The sequence below is a fragment of the Salvia miltiorrhiza genome, chromosome 5 (genome assembly GCF_028751815.1).
Source record: "Salvia miltiorrhiza cultivar Shanhuang (shh) chromosome 5, IMPLAD_Smil_shh, whole genome shotgun sequence".
Taxonomy (NCBI): Eukaryota; Viridiplantae; Streptophyta; class Magnoliopsida; order Lamiales; family Lamiaceae; genus Salvia; species Salvia miltiorrhiza.
Window position 1 is genome coordinate 12121899 of NC_080391.1, and position 26889 is coordinate 12148787.

Here is a 26889-nt window from a genome sequence, read left to right on the forward strand (position 1 = left end):
GGAATGCTTCTTGATGTGTACAAAATTTGCGTCTTCTTTCGCATCATGTCGTCACTATGACCACTTGGCCACTTTGCATGCCTTCAATCCATGTTGCCTCCCAAAGTTTAACCTCAACACTAACACACCCCCAATGAGAATTCACCTATCGGATAGTGAACGACTCGAGCACCATGGTGTTTACCCTGTCCAACACCCTCCCTCTATAGGCATTGCCTTTTTGGTCGACACCACGGATGACGTTGTTCGTCTCCTCGATCTCAATACGGGCGATAAGATCGGTTTCTTTGAGCGTGTAACTATGGCGTCCCTTTTTTTCGTCTTCTTCCCCCCTGCCGCCGCCTTTTTACTGTTCTCCCTCCCCGCCACTAGCCACAGTTGTGGCTCTACCAAACCATGATATTCTTCTTTATTCTTGCCCAAGTTAACCGCCATGAGGTTCAATTGGTAATATGGTCCGAAAAGACTGCCACACCAATTTGAAGAAAATAAATCGAATTTGTTGGGATCAATTTGAGAAAAAAATTTGAGAGAGATCGAGAGAAAAATTATGAGAGAATAGATAAAATGAAAAGAAAATTTAGATTTTTTAATGTGAAAATTGTGCTAGATTAATAGGTATTTATGGAAGAAAATGAAAAAGAAAAATAGTCTAAAGAGCCGTTTACTACCATCGACAACATATTTTTAATATTTTCGACCGATGAGCTTTGACTCTCCTGGATAAGTTGGTGCTCGAGTCACCCTCTTTGCATCTACTAACACATTGGTTTGGCTCACTCGAGTCACCCGCATAAGTCAGTCGATGCATGTGCTTTTAGTAACTATACATATAAAATTCTTAGTCTATACATATAAAGTACAGTCATCATAGGCAAATATGTCACAAAATAAATACTTGGGATGGAAGAAATTTAATATAATTATAGAGTTTTTTTAGGTGGATTAATTACATAATGTTTTTTTAGAGGGGTTAATTAATTATATAAAGTTAAGCATAGATTTATTTATAATTTTGGAGGAAGACAAGCGGTAGAAAGGATTGAAAGGGGGGCTAGGGTTTATACATCAAAAGCCTAAACCCTCTTTCGTTCCCTCCATTACTAGAGAGAGAAAGTAGTAGTCGCGTGAGTAAAATGTTTACAGGCGGAAAGAGCTTCGTCTCTTCGCCGCCGGCGTTCTCAAATGACGCTAAGCGCCTCCTTGTTTGCACCGGCAACACCGTCTCCGTATTCAGCACCTCCACTGGTTTACAGGTTCCATTTTTTTATTTTGGATGCCTTTTTCACACACTGTAAAATCGAATTTCGATGGCTTTATTTAAATCTTTCTGTATTCCAGACTTGTGAGTTGGAAGGGCACGAGGCGCAAGTGACGTCGGTTATAGTCGTTCCGGCGTTTAACCCGGCGAGTAAAGTCTTGTGCTATTGCTGGACGGCGTCCCTCGATGGGAAGATCAAGTATTGGGACTTTGCCGCTCCAGAATTGATGAAGACTATTGACATTCGGTTCCCAATTCACTCTATGGTGATTTTATCTTGATTTTTGCCAGATTGATGTCTATTTTTACATTTTTGATTGTCTGAATGGAGGTGATTCTGAATGCTGTATTGTGCTTGTTATTGCCTTTTTGTTGAAGGTTTTGAGGAGAGAACATTTGCATAATTCTGAGTGGAGTGAGTTAGAAATTTTTACGTTGCTGACTGTGGCACTTATCTAGAATATCACTTGCTGTGCTGAATTTAAGTATTTCAGCCATAGTTCACCCTGTGATGTTTGTTCATCTGTTTTGGGTGCATCTGCAGATAGTTAGTTATGCACTGTCATTATATATGTCTATTATGAACCTAACATGCTGTTTGATTTCAGGTGATTCCAAGTTTATTAAGCCAGGAAACTGACAGCATTGGGAAGCTTCCTGATCTTTTTGCTTACATCTGTACTGAGGATGTGAAACAGGACGGACAACCAAATTCTTTAGGTGGACAGTTACGGAAATGTAACCTGACAAAGTCACGTTTAGTTGGCGGAGTTACTCTAGCTGAGGTGCTTTTTTAGTTGGGTTACTTTTGGTTGAATTTCTGGTACAATAGTTATGATATCATAAAGTAATAATTTGCACATAATTTGGCACCGAACCTTGCTGACCTTATGGGATATATAATCATGTTGAATTGGTTGAGTTCCCCATAGATGTCTAAAGAAGACTTTCTATTAGCCTTCTCCTGTCATATATAGTGTAGTGTTAGTAAAGTTGCTATAGTTTCACTTGATTTGTCAAACAAGGACAACATGTTCATAACTTAAAAGTCATATGATTGATTATTTTTTCTAGATTCATTTCCTGGTAGCTAGAAACATCAGAAATGGAAAAAACTTCTTATATGACTTGATGTGATTGTCTTTTTCTCTTTTTATCTATTTACTTATTAATTATTGTACATCAGAAGACATATACAGATATTCCAGACATACCTGGCACAAATACTAATAGAGCTAGAGTTTGTATTCATCAAAAATTTAAAATTCAAACCAAAAAGTGTATATTGGGTTTGTGGTTTCGTTTGACTTCCTATGTTCCTCAAAAAATGTTATGACATGCATTCATGATTCTTGAACTTCTGCATTGCCCTCATTAACTTTGAAACAACTTGAATTTTCAACAGACTCGGAAACCAGGTTATGTAACCATTAGTCCATCAGGGAAGTACATTGGAATGTATGAAAAGCGCAAGCTCCGTATATGGGAAATACCTGCAAAAGATTCCGAGCATCTTGGCTACAAGAAAATCAGATTACATCATACAAGATCAGTTACTGCCATGGCTTTTCATCCGAATGAGAGGGTGGTAGCAGCAGGCGATGTCACAGGAAGGATCTTAATATGGAGAGGTGTTGGGCGTGAAACATTCTCCAGTAGTAAGTTATCTAATGGCCGATTGAACACGGATGCAGAGGACAGGCCAGGAGTGAGGGATAATGATGATGCACATTCATGTACCACATGGCATTGGCATTCTGCACAAGTGAATGTGCTCTTCTTCTCTTCTGATGGTGCTTATTTGTACTCAGGTATTATATGTGACTATTACTGCCGATTTACCAGGTGTAAGCAAGTGCCTGCTATAATTGGTGATATTTACTGCTGAGCAATCTTTCTGTAGTTGTTTCTTGCATCTGGGTAATTTGAAAATACACATGTTTTTAAGGTTTTTCGTCTTCCCAGGTGGAAGAGAAGGAGTTTTGGTTGTTTGGCAGTTAGATACTGGAAAGAAAAAATTTCTTCCGAGGATCGGATCCCCACTTCTGTATTTCACCAATTCTCCGGACCCTACATTATCCTCCGTAAGAATTATAAGATACTTGGATTGTTCTTTCCCATAACTTCATACTGCTTCACTTGGATGAGTTCTGAATAGTAAATTTTCAGATATCATGCGCAGATAATCAAATTCAACTGCTTAGAATGCCTTCGATGGAGATACTGAGGTCCATTTCAGGGATCAAGGTTTGTTATTTAAAGTAAATGACCTTAGTAATTGATAAGGCTAGATATTCACCCTGATGCAACATTTAACATTTTTGTTTATCCAATCCAAAAAAAAAAAACACATGATATTACAAAGAAAAAGAGTATCCTCTCTCTTAGCAATAGCAGATATATCAGTTTGTTTACATATTTCAACAGGGATTGTTATGGACAGGAAATGGCAGGTTGCATGCTACCTGTATTCTGTAGTACACAGAATTGCTGCACGGCTCAGTTTGTCAATAAACTTTACATATTTTCCCCTTTATTTCAGCTTCCAAGTTCACATATGGATATGTATGAGGGATTTGGCTCGGTTGTTGTCTTCAATCCCACTGCTGGCTTGATTGCAGTACCTGCAGAGAACTACCGCGTCCAACTTTATAGTCTGTTTGATGATCGTGAAATTTCTGAGGTGAGTGTGACATGAGATATGCTGTTTGGCTGCATATATTAATCAATATTCCACCATTTCAAGTATCATATTTGCCTTCACTTACTATTAATTGGTGGAAGTTGTACATTGCTAAAAATCTATGGAATGTTTGGATTACTATCTTGCATTAATGTTTATTTTTTCATTTCATTTCTTAATTTAATGTCTTTCTTTCTCCATTTTTTGGAGGTTGGTCGAGAGCAACCGCATGTAGCTCCTTTTTGCATGACTTTGAATTGAGATTGGAGTGTTGGATTTGAGAGATCATATAGAGTTATTTTAATTTTCATCAAGGAATCTTATATTCCTATTCCTGGGTGTTGAAACTCATTTCAAAAAACTATTTGGTTCAATGGTTTTAAAATACTTTTAGAGTTCTTTACTTGTGTTGTCTTTTGAATGACTAGTTATTTTTCAGAAGGTTGTTCAGTCATCTCATCCTTGGGGAATGTGCTATCAAGAAATTATGTTCTAGTTTTTTCTAGGGAAGTATCATTTTGACTTCGTATGTTTGCAGGTGCAAATCTGTGAGAGAAACCATCAGCCTGGCGATGAAATTACGGTAAAGAAATTTTCTTTTTATTTATCCATTAAATGCACTTATGTTCCAGTAGGGAACATCGATCTTGACATTCATTGTAAGTATGCAGATACTTTTATAGGTTAGTTTTATTCTTCTAGAATGCTTGGCAGTCATTAGGTTGTCAAAGTTCTTTTCTTGTTGTGGTACATCAAGAGACATTTTTGAGTTCTATGTTCAAACTTACTGGGGTTGATCTCCTTTTCTTTTCATTTTTTACTATTGATCTGGGAATGTTCATTTCTGCCCAAGCCAGTCGGTACTTTTCATTTTTTAGCTTGTTAGATTTAATTTACTCCAAACTTTCTTAAAATCACCAACACATTGTTTCTGTAGATTGGAAATTTCTATCATTTATTTATGCTGCGTAACTGGCCATACTTTGTAGTGCTATTTTTTCATCTATTAAGATCCTAACTGTAAGCCTGTAACCTATATAAAACATATGCTCAATTCTTGGTTAGTTTTATTATGACATTTTGTTATTTTACTATGCATACTTCATTTTGGGCATAGCCTGTCTTGGGGAAATTGCAAGGCTGAAACATTCTTGATGTATTAAATTTATTCCACTTTCAATTTGGGCAGGTAAAAGTGAATTTGGTAGCTCTTTCTCGAGATGGTTCTACCATGAGCACTGTTGAAACCAGACTTCCTGAAGAAGGAATAGGCAGCCTTGTGACTCTTAAGTTCTGGTCATGTAATTCGCAGAAAAAACAATTTAGCTTGTCTACCGTCATATATGAACCCCACAGGTTTATTTTCTTGCTAATTGTTTAGAGTTGTGTGCTATTACTATTTACTATATGCAATTTCACTATTTAGGTTTTTCCAATTATGACAAGTCATGCTTATTTCTTTTCTGATGACTGACATTGATTATTATGTGGCATTCTCAAGCACCTAATGGTTTCGTGCTTCCTGCAATAATTGGAACAGGGATGCTGGGATCTCATGCATCGCTTTCCGACCAACTGGTCACATGGCTGTGAGTTCATCATATGGTGGAGATTTTAAGGTAGATAGACTAATTTGCGTGCTTTTCAGTTTTCACTTGCAAGTGGCTCTTAGTTATGAATTTCCCAATTTGCAGGTATGGGTCCATAGACATGAGTTTACCCCCAAAGATGAGACTGTTCAGAGGAGTAGCTGGACATGTCATGCCGTTGGATCATACAAGTATTGCCATTTGACATTTATCCAGGATTTCTTATGGCGAGAAGATCTTATGGATATCATGGATGCTTCATATTAACAAAAATTGTTTTTGGCAGGAAGAAACCTATGACCACTGCAGCATTTTCCAGTGATGGGTCTGTCCTGGCTGTTGCTGCAGACAAAGTTATTACCTTGTGGGATCCAGACAGGAATACTCTGCTAGCTGTAATTGGGGATACTCTAGAGGTCACTTTTTAACTGTGTCTAAAGCTAGTTTGCATACTTCTTGGATGTGCCCTTGTGACGCCTGCCTACTGCTAAATAGTTCTTTCCATGATCGACTATCTTTCTGTTCTTGCTATTATTGTGCGTTTAACAGTATTTTACTGATGAAATATTTGTGTATTTTAACCCTTACAGCTAAAATTATCTTTAATCGCTCCAGTGTTTTTAACTTACTTTTGGTGTGCATGATTTGTTTGTACTTACTATTGTTTATTGCTACAGCCAATTACAAATCTTACATTTGTTGGGAAGTCCGAGTATCTTGTATCTGCTTCACGAGGCTCGAATCCACAGTTGACTGTGTGGAGTATGTCGAAGCTGTGTACAGCTTGGTCCTATAGGCTTGACGTAGAGGGTAAGCGTGCTGTTTCCTTCAAGACAATGTCATTTTCTTCACGTTTGTTTGTTATCAAGTTTCTTGGGACTGACATCTGCAGTGTTGCCAAATTGATTTGTTTTGACTTATTCTCATGTCTTTTGTAATTTAGTATTCTGGTTTGACCTTTTAATTCACCAAGCTAATTATTGCTAGTGCATAGTGGTATGTTGAAATAGAATCATACTGTTACCTTCTTACGTGCAAGGTTTTTTGTCCAGTTCTTGTAGTAAACAGCCTTTGAACTGTATAAGATTTTTAATTTTTGGGATGATACTTGTCCTTTTCATCTCTAAGATTTTTCTTATCCTTTGCAGCAATCACTTGTTCAATGGACAATTCCACCTTTGCTGTTCTTGCTCTCTCTAAGCAAATTGGATCTGCGGATGCCTCATTGCAGTGTGGAGAGGGGGTGATTTTGCTGTTCAATGCAGAAAAAGCGGTTTCTTTGTCGGCGTGGTCTGTGAGCAAGGTGGGTCTTCTGTACTAGCTTGTTATTGTATTTGTACTATTTATTTCTGCTTTTATTTGTTACTCCTCTTCTGGCCTATTGGTTTATTGAATTTTGCATATCTAATTTATTTTGTAGTTTCTGTATGTTACTGCGTAATGCTTATAATAGCTGTTAACAGAGTTGCCACTGGACAGGATTCTTATCTAAAGAAATAGTTAGATTTTTAAGCTTCCTTTGTAGCTGCAATTTGTGAGGCCATTCAAATGCTCAGTGGGAATCATCAAATGGAGAGCAGAAACTTAAGAATCGGAGTTAGAGATCAGTATGAAAGAGACTTAGGTTGCGTTTCCTTTGAAGGATTTGAGGGTGGAATTAGGAGTCTATAGTTGCAAATCGCTCTCATTTTGAGATCCATTCCCTTTTCAATTCTCAATCCAACCACAACATATGGATGGACTGTTATTTTATGGAGGATGATTTTAGCCTTGGGAAGTTACTGGCAGTTTTATGTAACAAGACATTCACTGTAGCATTTTAACCATAGACTTATATATGATAATCTTATCTTGGAAATTAATATTTCAGGCTCAAGGAGGTCTTTCATTTGTCTATTCAAGCCCTGAATTGGAAGACGAAGTTTCCGGAACAAAAGCCACCAATGAAGTACTTGCTTACATTAATGGTGCTCATGAATACGTTCTCTTGAACCCACACAGTGAACAGGAGAGTAAACTTAGCATTTCTCGTCAACGAGTCTTCAGTAAGCTTGATGAAACAGGTGAGGATTTCTCTTGTTAAAGCATGCATACTGTTTTTACGAACAGATGTTGGTGTCATTTTAAAAGAGAATGACAGACTGTGTATCAGACTATTGAAAGTTATTCTTGTCCATGAAATCTGACTTCTCCTGGATTTTGTCATGCATGATGAATTTTTATGTCTACGGATTTATTGTCTGTGATCACTGTGGATTCATAATAATGAAGAATATTGATTTTCTTTGATCAGATACACATGGATATGCATCAGTGTATGGTGAGTTACCAGAATTCAGCTTGAAAATAGATCAGACGCCGTTCCCATCAATGCCGTCAGAAAAAACCTGGAAGAATATATTTAGTGGACCATCTCACAGTCTTCCTCCCCTGCCCAAGTTATGCTCAGACTTTCTAGAATCATTACTGGAGAGGAGGTCCGGTGTTGTGGAATAGGCCATTGACACATTGTTCATACTTAGCCTTTGATGTGGTTAAGTAGTAATCATGAGCTTGCGCGCCTTGCCTTCTATCACAGAATGGAAGCTCCTCCTTAGAGACAGCTCTGCTTACAAAATCACTCATTTTTTGGCGGGGAGAAGCATATCTGCTGCTGCATACCATTTTCACAGGATGTGGCGATGAAATTTTGGTGTATGATTTTGTTTGTATTAACAACACTGCCTCTGATACATATACTGTGGATTTACTGATTGGCCAAGTTGAGGTGTTAAAGTAGTTGTAGCGGCCAATTTATAGAGATTTAGAAAGTCGAATATGTACTGCTGATTATTTATAATCTGAAATGCCTAATGAGACCACATACACCATCATCGTTGAAGGGATCATTTATGAACAACACAGGGATTTGGCAGCTGCGCTCTTGAAGGAGTTGCATATCAGGCAAGTCATGAGCCGTAACACTCTCAAAAGACTCGCTATGCAATACGATCTCGATGGCCTTTCAACACATTGATTTGCTACATTACTCACAGATCAGAGTTCGAATAGGGATTAGAGTTTTAAGTTTTTTCTGGGATCTGATTTCATGTAATATCTTTCAAGATTATATACATTTCTAGAAAATGGAAATATTTGGTTAAATTATACTGTGATCTTCATTATCATTTATCAACATACTGACATTTTATCAAGACAACTTTGGGGCTTGGTGCAGTTTCTGTCTTTCTGCCACTACATTTAGTTACAATTTTTGCACCAAATTGCCATAGCTCAACAATTCGCACTATTTTAATCTAGTTTAAATTATTACAACAATAAATATTACTGAAAAACACAATCATCTAGACCATACATAATAATCTAATATTATAATTCTAAGTACATTAGCACATTTCAAAATACCTACTTTTGGGCATAGAACATTGGATTAGGCTCTCGCAAAAAGCCATCAAGATTCCAACATTTATCCATAGTCGGTGTTAGTTTAATTTAAGGCACAACTCCAACCAAATCAAACTTATGTGTTTAATACACCCTCCATCCCATCCCACTTATAATGGCACAATACAAGTGAACATAGAGACTACATATTAAATGTTTAAAGAGTCATTCAAAGACACTATTTTTTTAAAAATGCCATTTGACAAACTAAAAAGAAGTGTCATCATAACATGAGACAGAACGGATGCCTATTAAATAGCACAAATCATATCACCATTCTCTAATAACACCATAAAAAATCACAATCTTGTAGAACACAAAATGAATAATCTGAAATATTAATACCAAATTGAAGGACTTGTATCATTCATATAAAGTTGAGATAAGCAAGCGATAGTCCAAAACAAATAAACATTAAGCATAGACAAAACAAGTCTCATGTTTTTAAATAACACTAATTAAGAGGGTAAGAGTTTTATAAGATGAGAAATGAGTCAAGGAAGCCATTGTACACAAATTGCTTCCACAAAATCTCATTGCAAAGCATTTCCCTCATTCTCTACTTAGATCTCTGTCTCATCTTTCTGCGCTTCCTCTTCAACCTCCTCATTCTCTTCTTCTTCCACTGCAAACACCACAATAATCAATCTCAAATTCCAGTGACATTTAATCTCAAAACCTCAATTAAAATATTATCACAGTTGAAATGAAAGAAATAAAATTACCATGGATCATGTAAGACAATTTTAGGGTATATCAAAACTTATAATCTCTCCCATTAAAGCATATAATTATACATGTATATCCCTTTCCGTTCAAAAATCTAATCTGTGGTATTCAACGCTTTGAGGTCACTAACATAAAAAAGTAAAAAACAATGTAAGCAGAGATCCTTAACAGATTAACAGCTGGATGACATGACGCCTACATACTACGACTAGCATCAGAAATAGAATGAACATACAAACTAATAGCAGCAGTGTGATAATCGCGAAAGGAGATTTCGCATGATAACAGAATTAAAGTAGCTTAAATTTTTAAAAATAAATAAATTAAATAACAAATTCCAACGCCAGGAGGCTTACCTTGGCCCTCATGTCTGCTCACAGATTTAGTTGTTTCCCTCTCTCTTACTTGCTGGACTGTTGAAGAAATCTATCCGTATCGCGGCAGCTATAAGAGCAAAATAGTGTGGAATTACGAATTTATAAGGGGGTGATGGTGGCGATGGTGAAACTTAAAACCCTAATTTCAAGGATCCGAATTTGAGGACCCGGATACCATTTCTTATGTATTGGGCCGTAACCTATTTCACTTACTCGTAGGCCCAAATGCTAAATGTTTATTGAGGAATGAGCCGGTCCCTATGAGGCAGGCACCTCCTTTTTTTCATTTTCAATAAATTAATTACTAAATTTAATTACAGTTGATAAATTTTACTAGGTAATTAAGATCATTTTAATTGGTGATTAGTAAACGAAATCGAAGAGCATTAATAAATTTTAAATAAAATCCTAATTAAATCTTAGTCAATTATAATTAAGACTAATTATCACAAAGGATGAATTTCGTATAAGCCCAACTAATTAAATTATTCGGTCCCACAGAACAACTCGATCAGGCGGTATAAGTCAATTTCATATTAATAGGCCCACATTTGAGCCCAACACGGGACATGTAAATTTTTCAAGCTTACACCCTAGAGAGGCCGACTACCTAGTAAATAAAGCGGAGATGAATGTGAAGAAATCTTTTTCGAAAGATCGGAATTGCTTAGGTCCAAGCGCGCATTCACAGGCAACCATAACTGCCATATACCTATTGGTATAAATAAGTCTATTTAGGTCAAATAAGGTCATCATCACATTTATATTCATATCCACACTTTCACGTTCTCTATATTCATTGCAATCTCCACTTTTCTGCTTACTATCTATGCCTCCATGATCCACGTTCTCGCACTCTTATGCTCAAACATTCTCTATTTCTTCATAATAGAATCGTCCAACTAGCCGAACGATCTGATAAATCGACATATACTTTTTTTTTGATCAAACAAAGGATTCATTAAAAACGAAACAGCGGTACCAGGGGTACCTGAATTACACAGTTCGCATAATTAAGTTATCATCACTCCACAATGTGAAATCCATTTCCTTATCTAAGACACTGAAAATTCTATTCCAACACCAAGTTCTAGCTTTGATCTCCAAAATGAAATCTTTAACACCCCAATCTTTTCCTTCAAATTTCTTCTCGTTCCGCTTCTTCCATAAAATCCAGCTGGATCCCACCCAAATCATTTTAAGAAGATTTCTAACCTTCTTTTCTTTGCCGCAGTAAGTAAACATTTCCCAGTGCATACCTGTCGATGAAGGCCGTGCCAAGTTGATTCCTGTCCACTTCTGGATTCCATCCCAAATCTCTTGTGTTTTTGAACATGAGGTGAACAGATGGTTAGTAGACTCATCGGAGTCGTGACAGTGTGGACATTTTCGCTCCTCTTCTCCCAAGCTAATGTTCCTCTTTCGCAGGTTGTCACAAGTCGGTAGTCGGTTCCGGAGCAATCTCCAAACTGTGACCACAGCTTTATGCGGTGCAGGCGTCTTCCACACCGACGTCAAGGACTTCACATCAACATTCTGGCTTTGACATTCACTCCTTTTTGATTTGATAGCTGCATAAGCGGATTTAGTGGTGTATTTGCCATCCGGAGCCTCTGTCCATGTTCATCCATCTTTACTTGTTCATTTGGTTTATTTTTACTTGTCATCTCACGATTTATCTATTTTACTTCTTTCAACTTATTTTGCATGAATATCATACTGACTTGAGCATTACATGCCCTTTCATTGACCCCACTAGTGCTCCATGAAGAGTTGTATACTGAAAGCAAGACTTTATGCTTGTATACATTGATTCCTTTGTTCACTGTGATTCTTCTATCTGAAATATTGTTATTGCATAATCTTATTATAGTCCAATTTATCTCATACTATAGATTATATGGTGTGTTGTAGATCACAGAAGATCATATAATTGAAAAAAGTTGAGATATAAATTGAGTTCACAATCGAGGCAACTATGGACGAGTTGCTGGTTTAGATTGTAGCATAAATGGATAAATAGTTTGTCTTGGCTATTTATTTATGCTAGTACCTTCGTGTATTGAACAGGATCACAGTGAGATGAATTCTTATATTCTGACTAATTAAGAATCAAGATCTCGGCGACTTAAATAGTCTTAACCTTAGTTGGATTAATCGGTGTAAATAATATATTGACTATTGCTTTGATTTATCATGGGTGAGAGTTCTCTTGAAGCTCAATATACTCGATACTTTGGGTGATAGCAATTATTATTTGACATGCGATTATATTGCAATAAGGAATCGTGTCATGCTAATAACAGGATGATAATATCCTCTCGAGGAACTTAATAAGTTTATCGTATTAAACCCTGCAGGTGGAATTAGTTCCGATACGATAATAAGTTTAAGTGGTAGCACTCGAGATGTCGTTTATTAATAAACGACTAATTAATTAATTAATTGATCGTCAGAGAAATTAATTAATTAATGGATATTGGATATCTTAAACACGGGGATTAATTAAGTCTAATACTAGCCCCGACTCACCTAAAGAATAAAGAGGTAATTCAGTATTAATTTTCTAGTGGAATAAATTAATACTTGTGTCTCGATTTTATTCTGGGCTGAATAAGAAAATCGAGCACTGGGAGGCCAAACTTTATTCAAGCTAGTAGATCTCCGCTTGGCCCAATAAAGGTTCAACTCCTTAAGTGGGGCGTCCCCTCCTCTCTTAAGACTTTGGGCTTGGTTTGATTTAATTATGTTTTGGGCTTATTATTTAGGTATGTCTAATACCTAGTATAAGTAATAAGACAACCCTAAATCTAATTAATTAATCACACACGTGAGAGTGAGGAGACGCCAACTTTGAGGGAGAGGGCTTGAAGCACGTTGCCACCCAACGTCGAGCTCTACCGTGGGAACAAGTTGGAAGATCAACACTGGAGTCTTTGATCGTCGAATTTGCAAGTAAGTTTCGAACCCTTGCAATAGGCACTTGTGATTTTTGTATGTACTTGTTTGGCATCCGGAATGGGTCACGGGCAAATGGATCATACGTCAAACTATGATTCCTACAATTGGTATAAGAGCCGTGGTTCCAGGATTTCGGCTCTGCCGGATAAATGAGTAGTAAAATCACTTGGGTTTTACGTTGATGTTTTCCTGTTCTGTCGTTTTGTCGTGGCTGCTCTTCCGTTTTATGTTCTGCCGTTTTGGCTGTTTTTACCACGAGAAAATCCGTGGTTAGTGTAGCTTTTTCCGCTGTATTCGTACTTTGCTGTTTTCTGTTTTGTACGGGTCGTGGTTTTGGCGGAGAAGGAATGGTGCTGATGTGTAGATGGCTGTAGTTAATTTGCGCCTTCTCCATCTGCTGAGGTTTGATCATGGTGAGGATATGGGATGAACGGAATCCGATTCACTGGAGTTCTAACTCCAGCGTCTATGGTGTTCAGATCTAACTCATCACTGGTCGGATCAGTGGGTGGATGAGGCGCGGTGACTATGGTGGCAAAGGCAGCATCCGCTTCGGCGTTGATGCTGCTGTGCAGCCTTGTTTCAACGAAACCCTAGGGTGTACTAGGGTTCAGGTATGTTGAAAGGGTGCTCTGAGGTTTGGGGGCATCGACTGAGGTGGTTGCTGAAACCCTAATCTAGGCAGAAACCCGAGAGCAAGATTGAGCTTCGCTGCTGGCGATTTCGCTGCTCTGGCGATTTCGCTGCTGGCGATTTCGCTGCTCTGGCGATTTCGCTGCTCTGGCAATTTTGCTGCTGGCGATTTCGCTGCTCTGGCGATAGAGCTCCGCTCTGGCCCTGGGCTTCTCTGCTCTGGCTTGGGCTGCTCTGCTCTGGCTTGGCTGCTCGGATCTACTGTCTATCTGAATCAAAGCGAGAGTTTATCGAAAGACGATGAGGATTGCCTAAAGACGAAGACTTTTGTAATAGATTAGTTTTTCCTTTGTAATAAAGTAGACAGGGACGAACAGGTTCCAATTTCTACGACAAGACGACACCTTTTACGTTTTTATTGTCGTAAGCATGTCGTGGATTTAATCACCGTTAAGGTGTTTTGAGCATGTTTTATTTGCTTATATGAATGTAAATGCGCATAGAATATCATGCTAGGTTCTATCACGTTTTTCACTAAGCACGTTTTAATTTCAAGCGAGCATATTTTATTACATGTGTTCTAGAAATGCATGCTTAGGTTTTCCGTGTCAACGTGATTTAACCTGTAAACCTTTTGAAGTAAACGACTAAGCGGATAATTCAATTTTTTTAAAATAAAATTGATATAGACCTCCACAGTTGGTTTAAGACAAAGTAAATTAATAATTGGTGTAAACGTCCACACGAACGTGGCTTGCACTCGTTATTAATTTGCAGCTTTTGTCGGTTAAACTTCTAAATTAAAAATATTTTAATCTTGTGAATAAGTGGGAGTTTTGCATGTAAACGTTCACACTATCGTGACTTGCATGTATTAATTTCTGCGTGCTATTCTGGAAAGGATTAAAATTAATTATTTTAATCTTGAGAATAGTGGGAGCTTCTCGTGTAAACGTTCACACGAACGTGGTTTGCACAGGTTAGTTTTTCATGGATTATTCTAGGAGGGGTTAAAATAAAAGATAGTCATAAAGTTGACTAAACTGTGGTCATAGCTTAGGCGTTTATTTCAAGTACAACTCCCCAACAGAGTCCCTTCTTGAAATTTTGGTGTATGATTTTGTTTGTATTAACAACACTGCCTCTGATACATATACTGTGGATTTACTGATTGGCCAAGTTGAGGTGTTAAAGTAGTTGTAGCGGCCAATTTATAGAGATTTAGAAAGTCGAATATGTACTGCTGATTATTTATAATCTGAAATGCCCTTTTATATATATATATGTATATTTGGTCGTTCTTCTTGCTTAGTTTCTTATTTAGTCGTGTCTTTGTGTTATTCAATTTCAGTGACCCCTAACCTAAGCATTATATTTTACACATTCTTCCTTAGAATTGGGTTAATTTGGTCAGTATTATTCAGTAAAACATTTGGTAGGTTACTGAATTAACCTAAAGATTCTTTAGATTTTCTTGTCATGATCAAATTTCACTAAATAAAATCGATCGTTATTTAACACGCACTCATCATTTAATATGTATGGTAGATTTGGTGCTGGCCCAGAATGGAAAAGATAGTGGAAGAGATAATGGGTAAATTTGAGGCCCAGCCCACAATAGGAATTAAGTTATGGATAACATTAGCATGAGCGATGAGGATTGAGGCGTTTCTCCCTCGTACAAATTTTCACCATTGAAGCCCGCCTTCCAATCATGCCACGACACAGAAAACTGCAAAGTTTCCCATATTAGTACTAGTTAATCAGAGTTGATATTCACTGCCATTCTCTATCCATGGCGATTCTCTTCCATTCATCCTCTCCAATCACGAATTCGCCGCTAGAACGTGCAGGCTTCCGCGCGCAGGCGCAGGTACCTAAATTTCAGCCTCTCTCCTCTAACAATGGTTTTTCCAAAGCTATATCTTCAGCTCAGACAGCCATACCTCCGAAGGACGGCGTTTTCACGCTGCCGAATTGGAGATCTGGCCGAACCGACGCGAGAACTAGAGAACTTAGGGTAAACGATGCTTTCCTATATTTGGAATACATGGTGGAGAAGGGGCACAAGCCTGATGTGTCTAACGCCACTCAGCTGTTGTATGATCTCTGCAAAACCAATAAAGTGAGGAAAGCTACCAAAGTTATGGAGATGATGGTGAAATCGGGCAGCATTCCAGACGCCTCTGCGTATACTTTTCTGGTGAATCATTTGTGTAGAAGGGGGAATGTAGGGCACGCAATGCAGCTAGTTGAAACAATGGAGGAGTACGGATACCCCACCAATACGGTGACGTATAATTCATTGGTGAGAGGGCTTTGTATGTGTGGGAATTTGAATAAGAGCCTGCAGTTTGTGGAGAGATTGATGCACAAGGGGCTGGTGCCGAATGCTTTCACGTATTCGATCTTGCTTGAGGCCGCGTACAAGGAGAGAGGCGTGGACGAGGCGACAGGGCTGTTGGATGACATAATTTCCAAGGGTGGGAACCCTAATTTGGTGAGCTACAACGTGTTGTTGACTGGTCTGTGCAAGGAAGATAGAGTTGAGGAGGCGATGAAGCTGTTTAGGGATTTGCCTTCTAAGGGGTTTAACCCTAATGTTGTGAGCTACAACATTTTATTGAGGAGCTTGTGCAACCAGGGGCGGTGGGAGGATGCGAATGAGCTTCTTGCTGAGATGGTTGGTGATGAGCGCGCCCCATCCATAGTCACGTACAATATTCTGATTGGCTCGCTTGCTCTCCATGGCCGGACTGATCAGGCGCTTGAGGTTTTGGATGATCTGTTCCGGGATGGTAGCTTCAGACCTAATGCTGCGAGCTACAATCCTATTCTCGAACGCCTGTGTAAGCAGAGGAACGTGGATGGTGTGGTTAAGTGTCTGGATGAGATGGTTTTCAGGAACTGCAGCCCCAACGAGGGCACATACAACGCGGTTGCTGTGCTCTGCTACGAGGGGATGGTGAAGGAGGCCTTCTCCATCCTCCAGAGTTTGAGGAACAAGCAAGACTCGTCAATCCATGACTTCTACAGGAATGTGGTCTCGGGTCTGTGCAGGAAGGGAAACACGTATCCAGCGTTTCAGCTGTTGTATGAGATGACGTCGTGTGGGTTTGCTCCCGACTCGTACACGTATTCATCACTGATAAGAGGGCTGTGTTTGGAGAGGATGCTGGGTGCTGCCATTGCTGTATTGAGGGTGATGGAAGAGAATGGGTATGAGCCGAGCGTGGACAATTACAACGCGCTGGTGCTGGGGCTGTGCAAATGCCAGAGAACGGACTTATCTCTGGAGGTGTTCGAGATGATGATCGACAAGGGGCAGATGCCTAATGAGACCACATACACCATCATCGTTGAAGGGATCATTTATGAACAACACAGGGATTTGGCAGCTGCGCTCTTGAAGGAGTTGCATATCAGGCAAGTCATGAGCCGTAACACTCTCAAAAGACTCGCTATGCAATACGATCTCGATGGCCTTTCAACACATTGATTTGCTACATTACTCACTCGAATAGGGATAAGAGTTTTAAGTTTTTTCTGGGATCTGATTTCATGTAATATACATTTCTAGAAAATGGAAATATTTGGTTAAATTATACTGTGCTCTTCATTATCATTTATCAACATACTGACATTTTATCAAGACAACTTTGGGGCTTGGTGCAGTTTCTGTCTTTCTGCCACTAAATTTAGTTACAATTTTTGCACCAAATTACCATGGCTCAACAAATTTCGCACTATTTTAATCTAGTTTAAATTATTACAACAATAAATATACTGAAAAACACAATCAACTAGACCATACATAATAATCTAATATTATAATTCTAAGTACATTAGCACATTTCAAAATACCTACTTTTGGGCATAGAACATTGGATTAGGCTCCCATCAAGATTCCAACATTTATCCATAGTCGGTCTTAATTTAATTTAAGGCACAACTCCAACCAAATCGAAATTATGTGTTTAATACTCCCTCCATCCCATCTATAATGGCACAATACAAGTGAGCACAAAAATTAAGAATTAGGTGTTAAAAGTATAAAATAGATAGAGACTACTTATTAAATGTTTAAAGAGTCAGTAAAAGACACTATTTTTTTAAAAATGCCATTTGACAAACTAAAAAAAAGTGTCATCATAACACGAGACAGAACGGATGGCTATTAAATAGCACAAATCATATCACCATTCTCTAATAACACCATAAAAAATCACAATCTTGTAGAACACATAAAATGAATAATCTGAAATATTAATACCAAATTGAAGGACTTGTATCATTCATATAAAGTTGAGATAAGCAAGCGATAGTCCAAAACAAATAAACATTAAGCATAGACAAAACAAGTCTCATGTTTTTAAATAACACTAATTAAGAGGGTAAGAGTTTTATAAGATGAGAAATGAGTCAAGGAAGCCATTGTACACAAATTGCTTCCACAAAATCTCATTGCAAAGCATTTCCCTCATTCTCTACTTAGATCTCTGTCTCATCTTTCTGCGCTTCCTCTTCAACCTCCTCATTCTCTTCTTCTTCCACTGCAAACACCACAATAATCAATCTCAAATTCCAGTGACAAAAAGTGTAATCAACAGACAATCAATTAAAATATTATCACAGTTGAAATGAAAGAAATAAAATTACCATGGATCATGTAAGACAATTTTAGGGTATATCAAAACTTATAATCTCTCCCATTAAAGCATATAATTATACATGTATATCCCTTTCCGTTCAAAAATCTAATCTGTGGTATTCAACGCTTTGAGGTCACTAACATAAAAAAGTAAAAAACAATGTAAGCGGAGATCCTTAACAGATTAACAGCTGGATGACTTGACGCCTACATACTACGACTAGCATCAGAAATAGAATGAACATACAAACTAATAGCAGCAGTGTGATAATCGCGAAAGGAGATTTCGCATGATAATAGAATTAAAGTAGCTTAAATTCTAAAAAATAAATAAATTAAATAACAAATTCCAACGCCAGGAGGCTTACCTTGGCCCTCATGTCTGCTCACAGATTTAGTTGTTTCCCTCTCTCTTACTTGCTGGACTGTTGAAGAAATCTATCCGTATCGCGGCAGCTATAGAGCAAAATAGCGTGGAATTACGAATTTATAAGGGGGTGATGGTGGCGATGGTGAAACTTAAAACCCTAATTTCAAGGATCCGAATTTGAGGACCCGGATACCATTTCTTATGTATTGGGCCGTAACCTATTTCACTTACTCGTAGGCCCAAATGCTAAATGTTTATTGAGGAATGAGCCGGTCACTATGAGGCAGGCACCTCCTTTTTTTCATTTTCAATAAATTAATTACTAAATTTAATTAGAGTTGATAAATTTTACTAGGTAATTAAGAACATTTTAATTGGTGATTAGTAAACGAAATTGAAGAGCATTAATAAATTTTAAATAAAATCCTAATTAAATCTTAGTCAATTAATTAAGACTAATTATCACAAAGGATGAATTTCGTATAAGCCCAACTAATTAAATTATTCGGTCCCACAGAACAACTCGATCATGCGGTATAAATCAATTTCATATTAATAAGCCCACATTTGAGCCCAACACGGGACGTGTAAATTTTTCAAGCTTACACCCTAGAGAGGCCGACTACCTAGTAAATAAAGCGGAGATGAAAGTGAAGAAATCTTTTTCGAAAGATCGGAATTGCTTAGGTCCAAGCGCGCATTCAGAGGCAACCATAAGTGCCATATACCTATTGGTATACATAAGTCTATTTAGGTCAAATAAGGTCATCATCACATTTATATTCATATCCACACTTTCACGTTCTCTATATTCCTTGCAATCTCCACTTTTCTGCTTACTATCTATGCCTCCATGATCCACGTTCTCGCACTCTTATGCTCAAACATTCTCTATTCCTTCATAATAGAATCGTCCAACTAGCCGAACGATCTGATAAATCGACATATACTACTTGTTCATTTGGTTTATTTTTACTTGTCATCTCACGATTTATCTATTTTACTTCTTTCAACTCGTTTTGCATGAATATCATACTGACTTGAGCATTACATGCCCTTTCATTGACCCCACTAGTGCTCCAAGGACGACTATAACATGTATGTAGTTTTTAGGTTTCTAGTGTCTGTCATTACTAAATTTTAATTAGTGTTAATTGTGCGAAATATCCATTGAGGATAGTGAAAATTAATAGTTGTCCACCCAATATTATTTCAATAAAATTTAGCTAATTTTAACTATTTCGAATGGAACTAGCCCTACCATTATTTCTTGTTCTTATGAAAAAATACGGGTTTTCTCTCTCTCTCTCTCTCTCTCTCTCTCTCTCTCTCTCTGAAACCTTAATTCCTCTCTTTATCTTTCGTCGTCTCCGATGTCACTCATAATCGTACCATGCATTCGTTCTTGCCAATGTGTTGGAAAGAATGGTACGAAATTGCATAATCGTACCATTCGTCCTAGGTGTTATTGTGCGAAATGTTGGCATGAATGACACGAATATTACATTTCACACCATTCGTCCTAATCTTTATCGCGCTAAGTGTTGGAACGAATGGTACGAATTGTCATATTTGAACCATTCGTCCCAGTCGCTATCGCAACATTCATGCTAGTCGCCTCATAAAAAATTTGAAATTTGTCGCAAGGTCTGTAGCATCATGTGTTTGAACGAGTGGTACGAAGTGTGAAATAACCTACTCGTGCCAACACTAATGTTAAAGACCTAGACACAGATGGTGCGAAATAGCCTATTCAGCCCAATATTTGGCAGGAAAACACCTTAGATGAATGGTTCGAATATGTCATTTCGTCCCACAAAAATAGTGCAATAAATAAAATAGACTTGCAATTTGTTCTCAGAAATTCAACTATAATTGATGAAAAAATTGAATCAACATTTTATTAATTTTTCAGAATTACACATCATATGAGCAAACAACGCGATATCTTACAACTAACACAAAATTAAACTAAATTTCTAAACTAAGCCTTCATTTTCTCATAATTTCATTGATGTTTTAGTTGACCGTTTTGTTTTTCCGTTTTTATGTGTATAATTTATGTTTTGATAATTATTTATTATTAATAATTATTTTAGGGTTTGACAATTAACTATTCATTTTTTATTTTCTCTTTTTAAATTATGTAGTATCAATTAATTATAAAGAGTTTGTATCATGTTATTCAATTACGGATATTCATAGTATTCCTTTCACGTCAAAAGGTGGTACTCCCATTTTTGTCGAAGTTAATCTATATGTTTAAGTCATTTTGGCCTTCAATATATACTTGTATCTCATGTCTAACTTAGATGTGCCCCTTTTTTCCATTGCAGACATTATTTCTAGCAAATGCAATTGCTACAACCCTACAAGTGAGATCAAGATTCCCTGCAACCTCTTGACTTGCCAATTTTATAAAAATAAGTTCACTTTTTTTTATAAATAAATTACATAAATAAATAAAGAAATTTAAAAATTAAATTATAGTGAACTCGAATTCAAAACCTCAAGCTTTAGACATTAATTATTTATAAGGATGTCAATCGGGTCAACCCACTCGGTTTCGGATCAACCCATTCGATTTCGGGTTATTTTAGGTTCGGGTTAGTCGGTTTTTTTATTTTTCGGGCTAAATTGTTTTGACCCTAACCCACTCGGTTTCGGGCTAGCCCGTTTGGGCCCACAAATTTACGATTTTTTATATGTATAATTTTTTTATATGGATAATCATATTATTGTAATAAAAATATGTCGTGCTTTTTAAATCAAAACATTTCGCTTTATTTTAGATACAAAAATTAGTGTCATTTTAATGTAAATTTACACAATATCTAATTTTAACTTTGTTTCCGATAAAAGTTGTATATAGATATAACATAAATTACTTTCTTTCTTTGACTTTTATATCATAAATATTTATTATTAATCGATACAAAAAATCAAAACATATTATACAAGCATCAAAATGTTATTATCAAATTAAAAAGTAAAGTATTAAAGTTTAGAAATCAATTATTAAGAAAGTGTTCGGTTAATCGGGCCAACCCTATTGGGCTCGGGCTATTTTCGGTTCGGGTCATTCGGGTTAAATTTTTTTTTGGACTAAAAATTTTCAGTCCTAACCCACTTTTTTTATCGATCTATTCGGGTTGACCCGTCGATTTCGGGCTTCTTTGACATTCCTAATCATCTATCGCTAGGCAATCTCACGCACACAATAAGTTCACCTTTTCACGCTAGAGTTAGCTATTCCGATTTATTTAGCAATTCACTTCACCATTATTACACGCCCAATTGGCATCACAAAATTATTCCAAAACACAACATCAAATTATTAAATGTAAACTCCAATCAATTATGCCTCTTTCAAAAAGTACAATAAACGGTAAAAGCGGCCAACCTATTATTACTAGGATTATATACATGCATTGCTTCTGAAACAACTTGCAAATATTGAACGCCGGAGAAAACAAATAATTGACATAGAAGGGATTTATCTAAATTTGATGTTCGAAAAAGAAACATCTAAGACTAGAATTAGCATGATGAGGACGGCATTCATAATATATAGTTTCGATGGATAGGAGAAAAAGTATTGTTGAACAAAGAGACGTAGACACCTATGAAAATGATTTTGCATACAAACTTTAAAAATTAACCTGATAATTATTGAATTTTCATTAAATTCTAATTTTGAATACAAATTTTAAAAAATAGTGCAATAATTACTGAATTATTGATTTAATTTGATTTTACAACTAATCGAGATCTAGACCAAATTTAGTACTAGCATGGTTAGATGAATAATTTAATTTTGCATATGGTTGGGATATGCCATGTTAGACGTTGTTTTATTGTCCCACCAATTATACTACGTTAATTATTCGGTTCGTCATATTAGTAATAAATTTGACCGAAATTTCGATAAGTAGCAAATTAAATTAAATCAATTATTTGATAATTATTATCATATTATATTTTAAGTTTTTTTTATGTAAAATCAGAATTTGATAAAAGTTTAATATATTATGTTATTTTCAAAATTTAATAATTTATAAACAATTATCGCATATAAAAACTACTCCCTCCGTCCCAATATTGTTGGCCACATTCTTTTCGACACGAAGATTAAGAAATTGAGTGTTGTGTTATAATTGAGTGTGGCCCACCAAAATTAATAAGTTAATTAAAGAAAAAAAAGTGGAAATCTGGAGCTGCTTCTTCTTCTCTCTGCGCTACTTTTTCTTCTCACCTTCTTCTTCGGCAACAGCAACGCCGCCGGCGACATCGACGACCCCAAAACCAGACACCCACAAGGTGCAACCATCACCTCTCTCTCTCTCTCTCTGAATCTCTCCCTCGCTAGGCGCAACCATCCCGCCTTTACCCGCCTGAATCGCCCATCTATTTCTCCTCCAAACCAGACACCCAAATATTACACACAAAAATTGAAAAACAGACCCCAAAATCGCACACCCAAAAACTGAAAAATAAACCCCAAATCGCAAATCGCATATCCCAAATTGCAAACCAAATCTGCACAAAGTATGACAACCGATTCAAGAAGATGCAGAGGAAAATAACCATTGGAGGCGACACAAGAAATAGAGATCTCCCAAATCACTAGCATCCTCCTAAAAAATTACCAAATCTCTCAGTTCAAAACCCTAATTACGATTACAAACTACAACGGCGCAAGAAATAGGGATCTCTGTACCGAAGGAGGCGACGCCGCCGTGGCTGGAATTGCCGCTGGAGATAACTTCGATTGCAGACCAGAGAGGCGGCCATGGGGTCGCGGCGCAGACGGAGAGAGGCGCGAGAGGCGGCGGCGGCGGCCGGAGGGGCGAGAAGCTGCGGTTGCAGTGGCATTCCACTGAAAAAGAAGAGAGAAGGGAAAAACGGCTGCTGCGTGTGTTTGTGTGCATGTGTGTGTTTATTTTAAACATGATTTAGGGTTTAATTAGTAACTTAATTAATGACTAATTAAGTTAAATGTTTCCATTTTCAAAAAATGGCCAACAATTATGAGACAGGCAAAAAAAAATATAATTAACAATAATGAGACGGAGCGAGTAGTAAAAATAGAATGAGTGGGATGAGTGGGCCTTTGGAAAGCGGGAGCAGTGATTTAGTTAATAGTAATAAAATAATATAATTTGTTGTAGTGGGCGCGGCCCATGAGTGTATGGCCGTGTTGCTGAAAAAGTAGTGGTAATAGAGAGATGTTAATTGTTAAGGGATAAACATGGAGAGTTAAGTCCCTTAAGTTTATGATAATAGCGGTGAGACCCCTCGGCAGGATGCTTCCAAGAACCATCATCAAAAACGATCTCCGCTGCCCGTCACGTCAACCTTGCTTTGACCGACTGGACACGTGGCTTTTCCCCATTGGATCAGAAGGGGGACCCCACCCGTACGATTGTTTCTATTTATGTGTACCCTGTACTCGGCCCGCTGGGGCACACACTAGTACACTTCCTCCACGCACACTATTCACTTTGAGATTGAGATTGAGATTGAGATTGAGTTTGAGAGCCCTAGCTTCTCTCCCGCTCCCTTTCCTCATTTTCCCCTGATGCTCTTTGCCTCATGCTACACTGCCTATATATCTCTCTATACATTCTCACATTTTAATTGAGACACACTTAATTTTTTTTTGGTGGAACCTTTGATTTGTGTTCTGAGCATCGGCAAATCGTTGCATGCTAGCCGGAGATGGCATCGGCGTGCGTGAACAATATCGGAATGTCGCCGGAGAGCTTCCTCGACTGTCCTCCGGCGGCTTTCCCTTCATATGGCTGGCTGAGCCCGAGGATATCGTTCAGCCGCGAGTTTCCCGACGAAGACGCATCCAAAGTCGCCGTCAATAGGTCGTCTCCGAAGCGGCTGCCGATGCCGCACAATGCGGATGAGGAGAAGCTGGAAGAGCCAGATCCGGAGGTCTCCAGCAAGGATTTCGTTGATTTCGAGTTCCGCCTCGAGGATCCGGTCGCAATGCTTCCCGCCGATGAGCTTTTCGCTGACGGAAAACTCGTGCCGCTGCAGCTCTCTTCCATCCGGCACTCGATGACGTCAGTTCCGGTGTTTTCTGAAGCCAGATCTCCGGATACGCCTAATTATCGGCGTAGGAATGAGATATCCTCCAGAGATCCGTATTTGTTTTCGCCCAAGGCGCCGAGGTGCTCGAGCCGGTGGAAGGAGCTTCTCGGCTTGAAGAAGCTGTACCAGAACAGCAATGTGAAGCAGGAGGATCCGAGAACGGCGTCGGCTCTATCCTCGAATAGCCACAACAAAAATTCTGCCAGAGGCCTCAAACACTTGCTCCAGCGCAGCTCCAAGTCCTCATTGAATACATCCATAGATTCATCCTTAAATCAACCGTTGTTAAAGGACTCGGACAATGAGTCGATATCGATATCGTCCAGACTCTCTCTCTCATCGTCTTCATCTGGCCACGAGCACGACGATCTTCCTCGACTCTCGCTCGATTCAGAAAAGCCAACCAGCATCATTCGTAATGCTCATCAATCCACCACCAGCAATCTGTCCAGAGTTCGATTGTCCAAATATAAATCGGCCGCGATGTCGTCGGAAAGCCGAACGGCACCGGGTAGGGCTGGCCGGAGCCCGATGAGAAGAGCTCCTGAAACAGCCGCGCCGGTTCGCGGCGTTTCCGTTGACAGTCCTCGAATGAACTCCTCCGGAAAAATCGTGTTCCATAGTTTGGAGAGAAGCTCGAGCAGTCCCAGCACTTTCAACGGTGGGCCAAGACACAAGCATCGTGGAATGGAGCGGTCGTATTCAGCCAACGTCCGTGTCACTCCGGTTCTGAACGTGCCGGTTTGCTCGCTTCGCGGCTCGTCCAAATCCGGCGTATTTGGTTTTCCATTGTTCTCGTCGCAACAGAGGAAAGAAACGGGTGGCAGTAGCGTTGGAAACAGAAGTCAGTATAGTCACAGCAAGAACCGCACGGATCGAACTTGAGAGAGAGGAAGGCTTAGAGTTTTTGTTTTTTGAGTAATACTAAACCTTTTGCTTACTTTTTTTTTTTTTTTCTTCAAATAACTTGGGAGTTTGAGGTTCAGCATTACGTTCTCTCTGAATGAAGGTTCGTTTCTACTGTGCTGGTTTGATCCATAGCCATAGGCTGTTTTTCCATTTTTTCTTGACAAAATTTGAAATTTACTAGTGTATGTACATAAGTAATTTGGGTGCGTTTGATTATGATTGGAGTTGTTGGTGCTAACTCTCATTATTCCAAAAGCTAATGCTACTAAATATTCTGGGGGGCTTGTCTGTAACGAGATTTGTTTTGAGATGGGTTCTCTTTTTCATCATATCTGCTTTTGGTTACCGGAAAGTTAAATGGAATCTCTGTTTTTTCTACTTTTCAAAAGGTTGTTTGCTCCCTTTGATTCTGGACTTTAGCGAGATAGCGCATGTGAAGGGCAGTGGCGTCTGGCCCCCACGCGCCCGAGTGTGCGCTTGGGTTTTCTCCGCCCTCGAGCCAACAAAATTTTGAGTGTAACGTAACATGCCATACTATGACATGCACTGCGTGCCTCTTACCTGTACGCATTCACTGTTGCATTAGTACACTGCTCTTTATTTTCTTTCTTTTTCTCAATTCTTCAATTATTGTGTTTACATATTCTTATAATAATTCCATTATTTGATTATAGTAGTAATTTGTTGCTTTGCCCCACTTTCATTTCATCTGTCTGATTGTATTTCCCCTCTGCTTTAATAAATGTGTTTTCTCGCTCACTGGAATAATAAATAGGGCTAGTAAATCTCGTCTTATTTTGCTTCTCTTCTGAACCCTCTGTCATCAGGCTCGTAAATCGAATCGTAGCAATTAATTTTGTCCATTAGCAGTTGTGAATTATGATGAATGAATGCATCGCCTCATTAAATCTGGAATTTAACAACTCATTCTAATCCACCATGTGTTGACTTAGATCTTACTCATTAATTGCTACTGCGACCCTTCACTCCGATCATTCAGTATTATTTTACCTTTTTTTTTCAGCTGGACTGGATTTTATCTTTTTAGATCTTTCTGCTGCTATTAATTATTTACCATTTTTTATTTTTTAAAAACATTAAGAATCCATTATTCTATGTCACTTGCATTCATCATTTTGGAATTCACCTCAGGTGTCAATTGAATGTTGTGTAAGTG

General features: G+C 38.1%; 3 protein-coding genes and 2 long non-coding RNA genes across 5 annotated transcripts; 3 read left to right on the plus strand and 2 right to left on the minus strand.

The window, feature by feature from the left end:
- The first annotated feature begins 1019 nt into the window (after nucleotides 1-1019).
- LOC130986058 (uncharacterized) lies at nucleotides 1020-8406 on the plus strand. Its single transcript, XM_057909330.1, has 16 exons — nucleotides 1020-1256; nucleotides 1342-1527; nucleotides 1870-2046; nucleotides 2667-3072; nucleotides 3227-3345; nucleotides 3431-3508; nucleotides 3804-3944; nucleotides 4483-4527; nucleotides 5134-5300; nucleotides 5485-5563; nucleotides 5639-5724; nucleotides 5820-5949; nucleotides 6211-6343; nucleotides 6682-6836; nucleotides 7404-7596; nucleotides 7827-8406. Exons 1-16 carry the CDS (start codon nucleotides 1137-1139, stop codon nucleotides 8027-8029), a joined length of 2418 nt encoding a protein of 805 aa, XP_057765313.1. The 5' UTR covers nucleotides 1020-1136; the 3' UTR covers nucleotides 8030-8406.
- Nucleotides 8407-9299: 893 nt separating this feature from the next.
- On the minus strand, nucleotides 9300-10267 carry LOC130986059 (uncharacterized). Its single transcript, XR_009089148.1, has 2 exons — nucleotides 10063-10267; nucleotides 9300-9602 (listed from the first exon to the last, which is right to left on the minus strand). It is a non-coding gene; the product is annotated as an uncharacterized LOC130986059 (long non-coding RNA).
- Nucleotides 10268-15222: 4955 nt separating this feature from the next.
- On the plus strand, nucleotides 15223-17282 carry LOC130986060 (pentatricopeptide repeat-containing protein At1g79080, chloroplastic). The gene has a single exon (XM_057909331.1). The coding sequence runs from the start codon at nucleotides 15473-15475 to the stop codon at nucleotides 17174-17176; it is 1704 nt and encodes a 567-aa protein (XP_057765314.1). The 5' UTR covers nucleotides 15223-15472; the 3' UTR covers nucleotides 17177-17282.
- A 645-nt stretch (nucleotides 17283-17927) lies between these two features.
- LOC130986061 (uncharacterized) lies at nucleotides 17928-18925 on the minus strand. The gene is made up of 2 exons (XR_009089149.1): nucleotides 18697-18925; nucleotides 17928-18230 (listed from the first exon to the last, which is right to left on the minus strand). It is a non-coding gene; the product is annotated as an uncharacterized LOC130986061 (long non-coding RNA).
- Nucleotides 18926-23961: 5036 nt separating this feature from the next.
- LOC130986062 (uncharacterized) lies at nucleotides 23962-26100 on the plus strand. Its single transcript, XM_057909332.1, has one exon. It carries the CDS (start codon nucleotides 24420-24422, stop codon nucleotides 25686-25688), a length of 1269 nt encoding a protein of 422 aa, XP_057765315.1. The 5' UTR covers nucleotides 23962-24419; the 3' UTR covers nucleotides 25689-26100.
- Nucleotides 26101-26889: the final 789 nt, after the last annotated feature.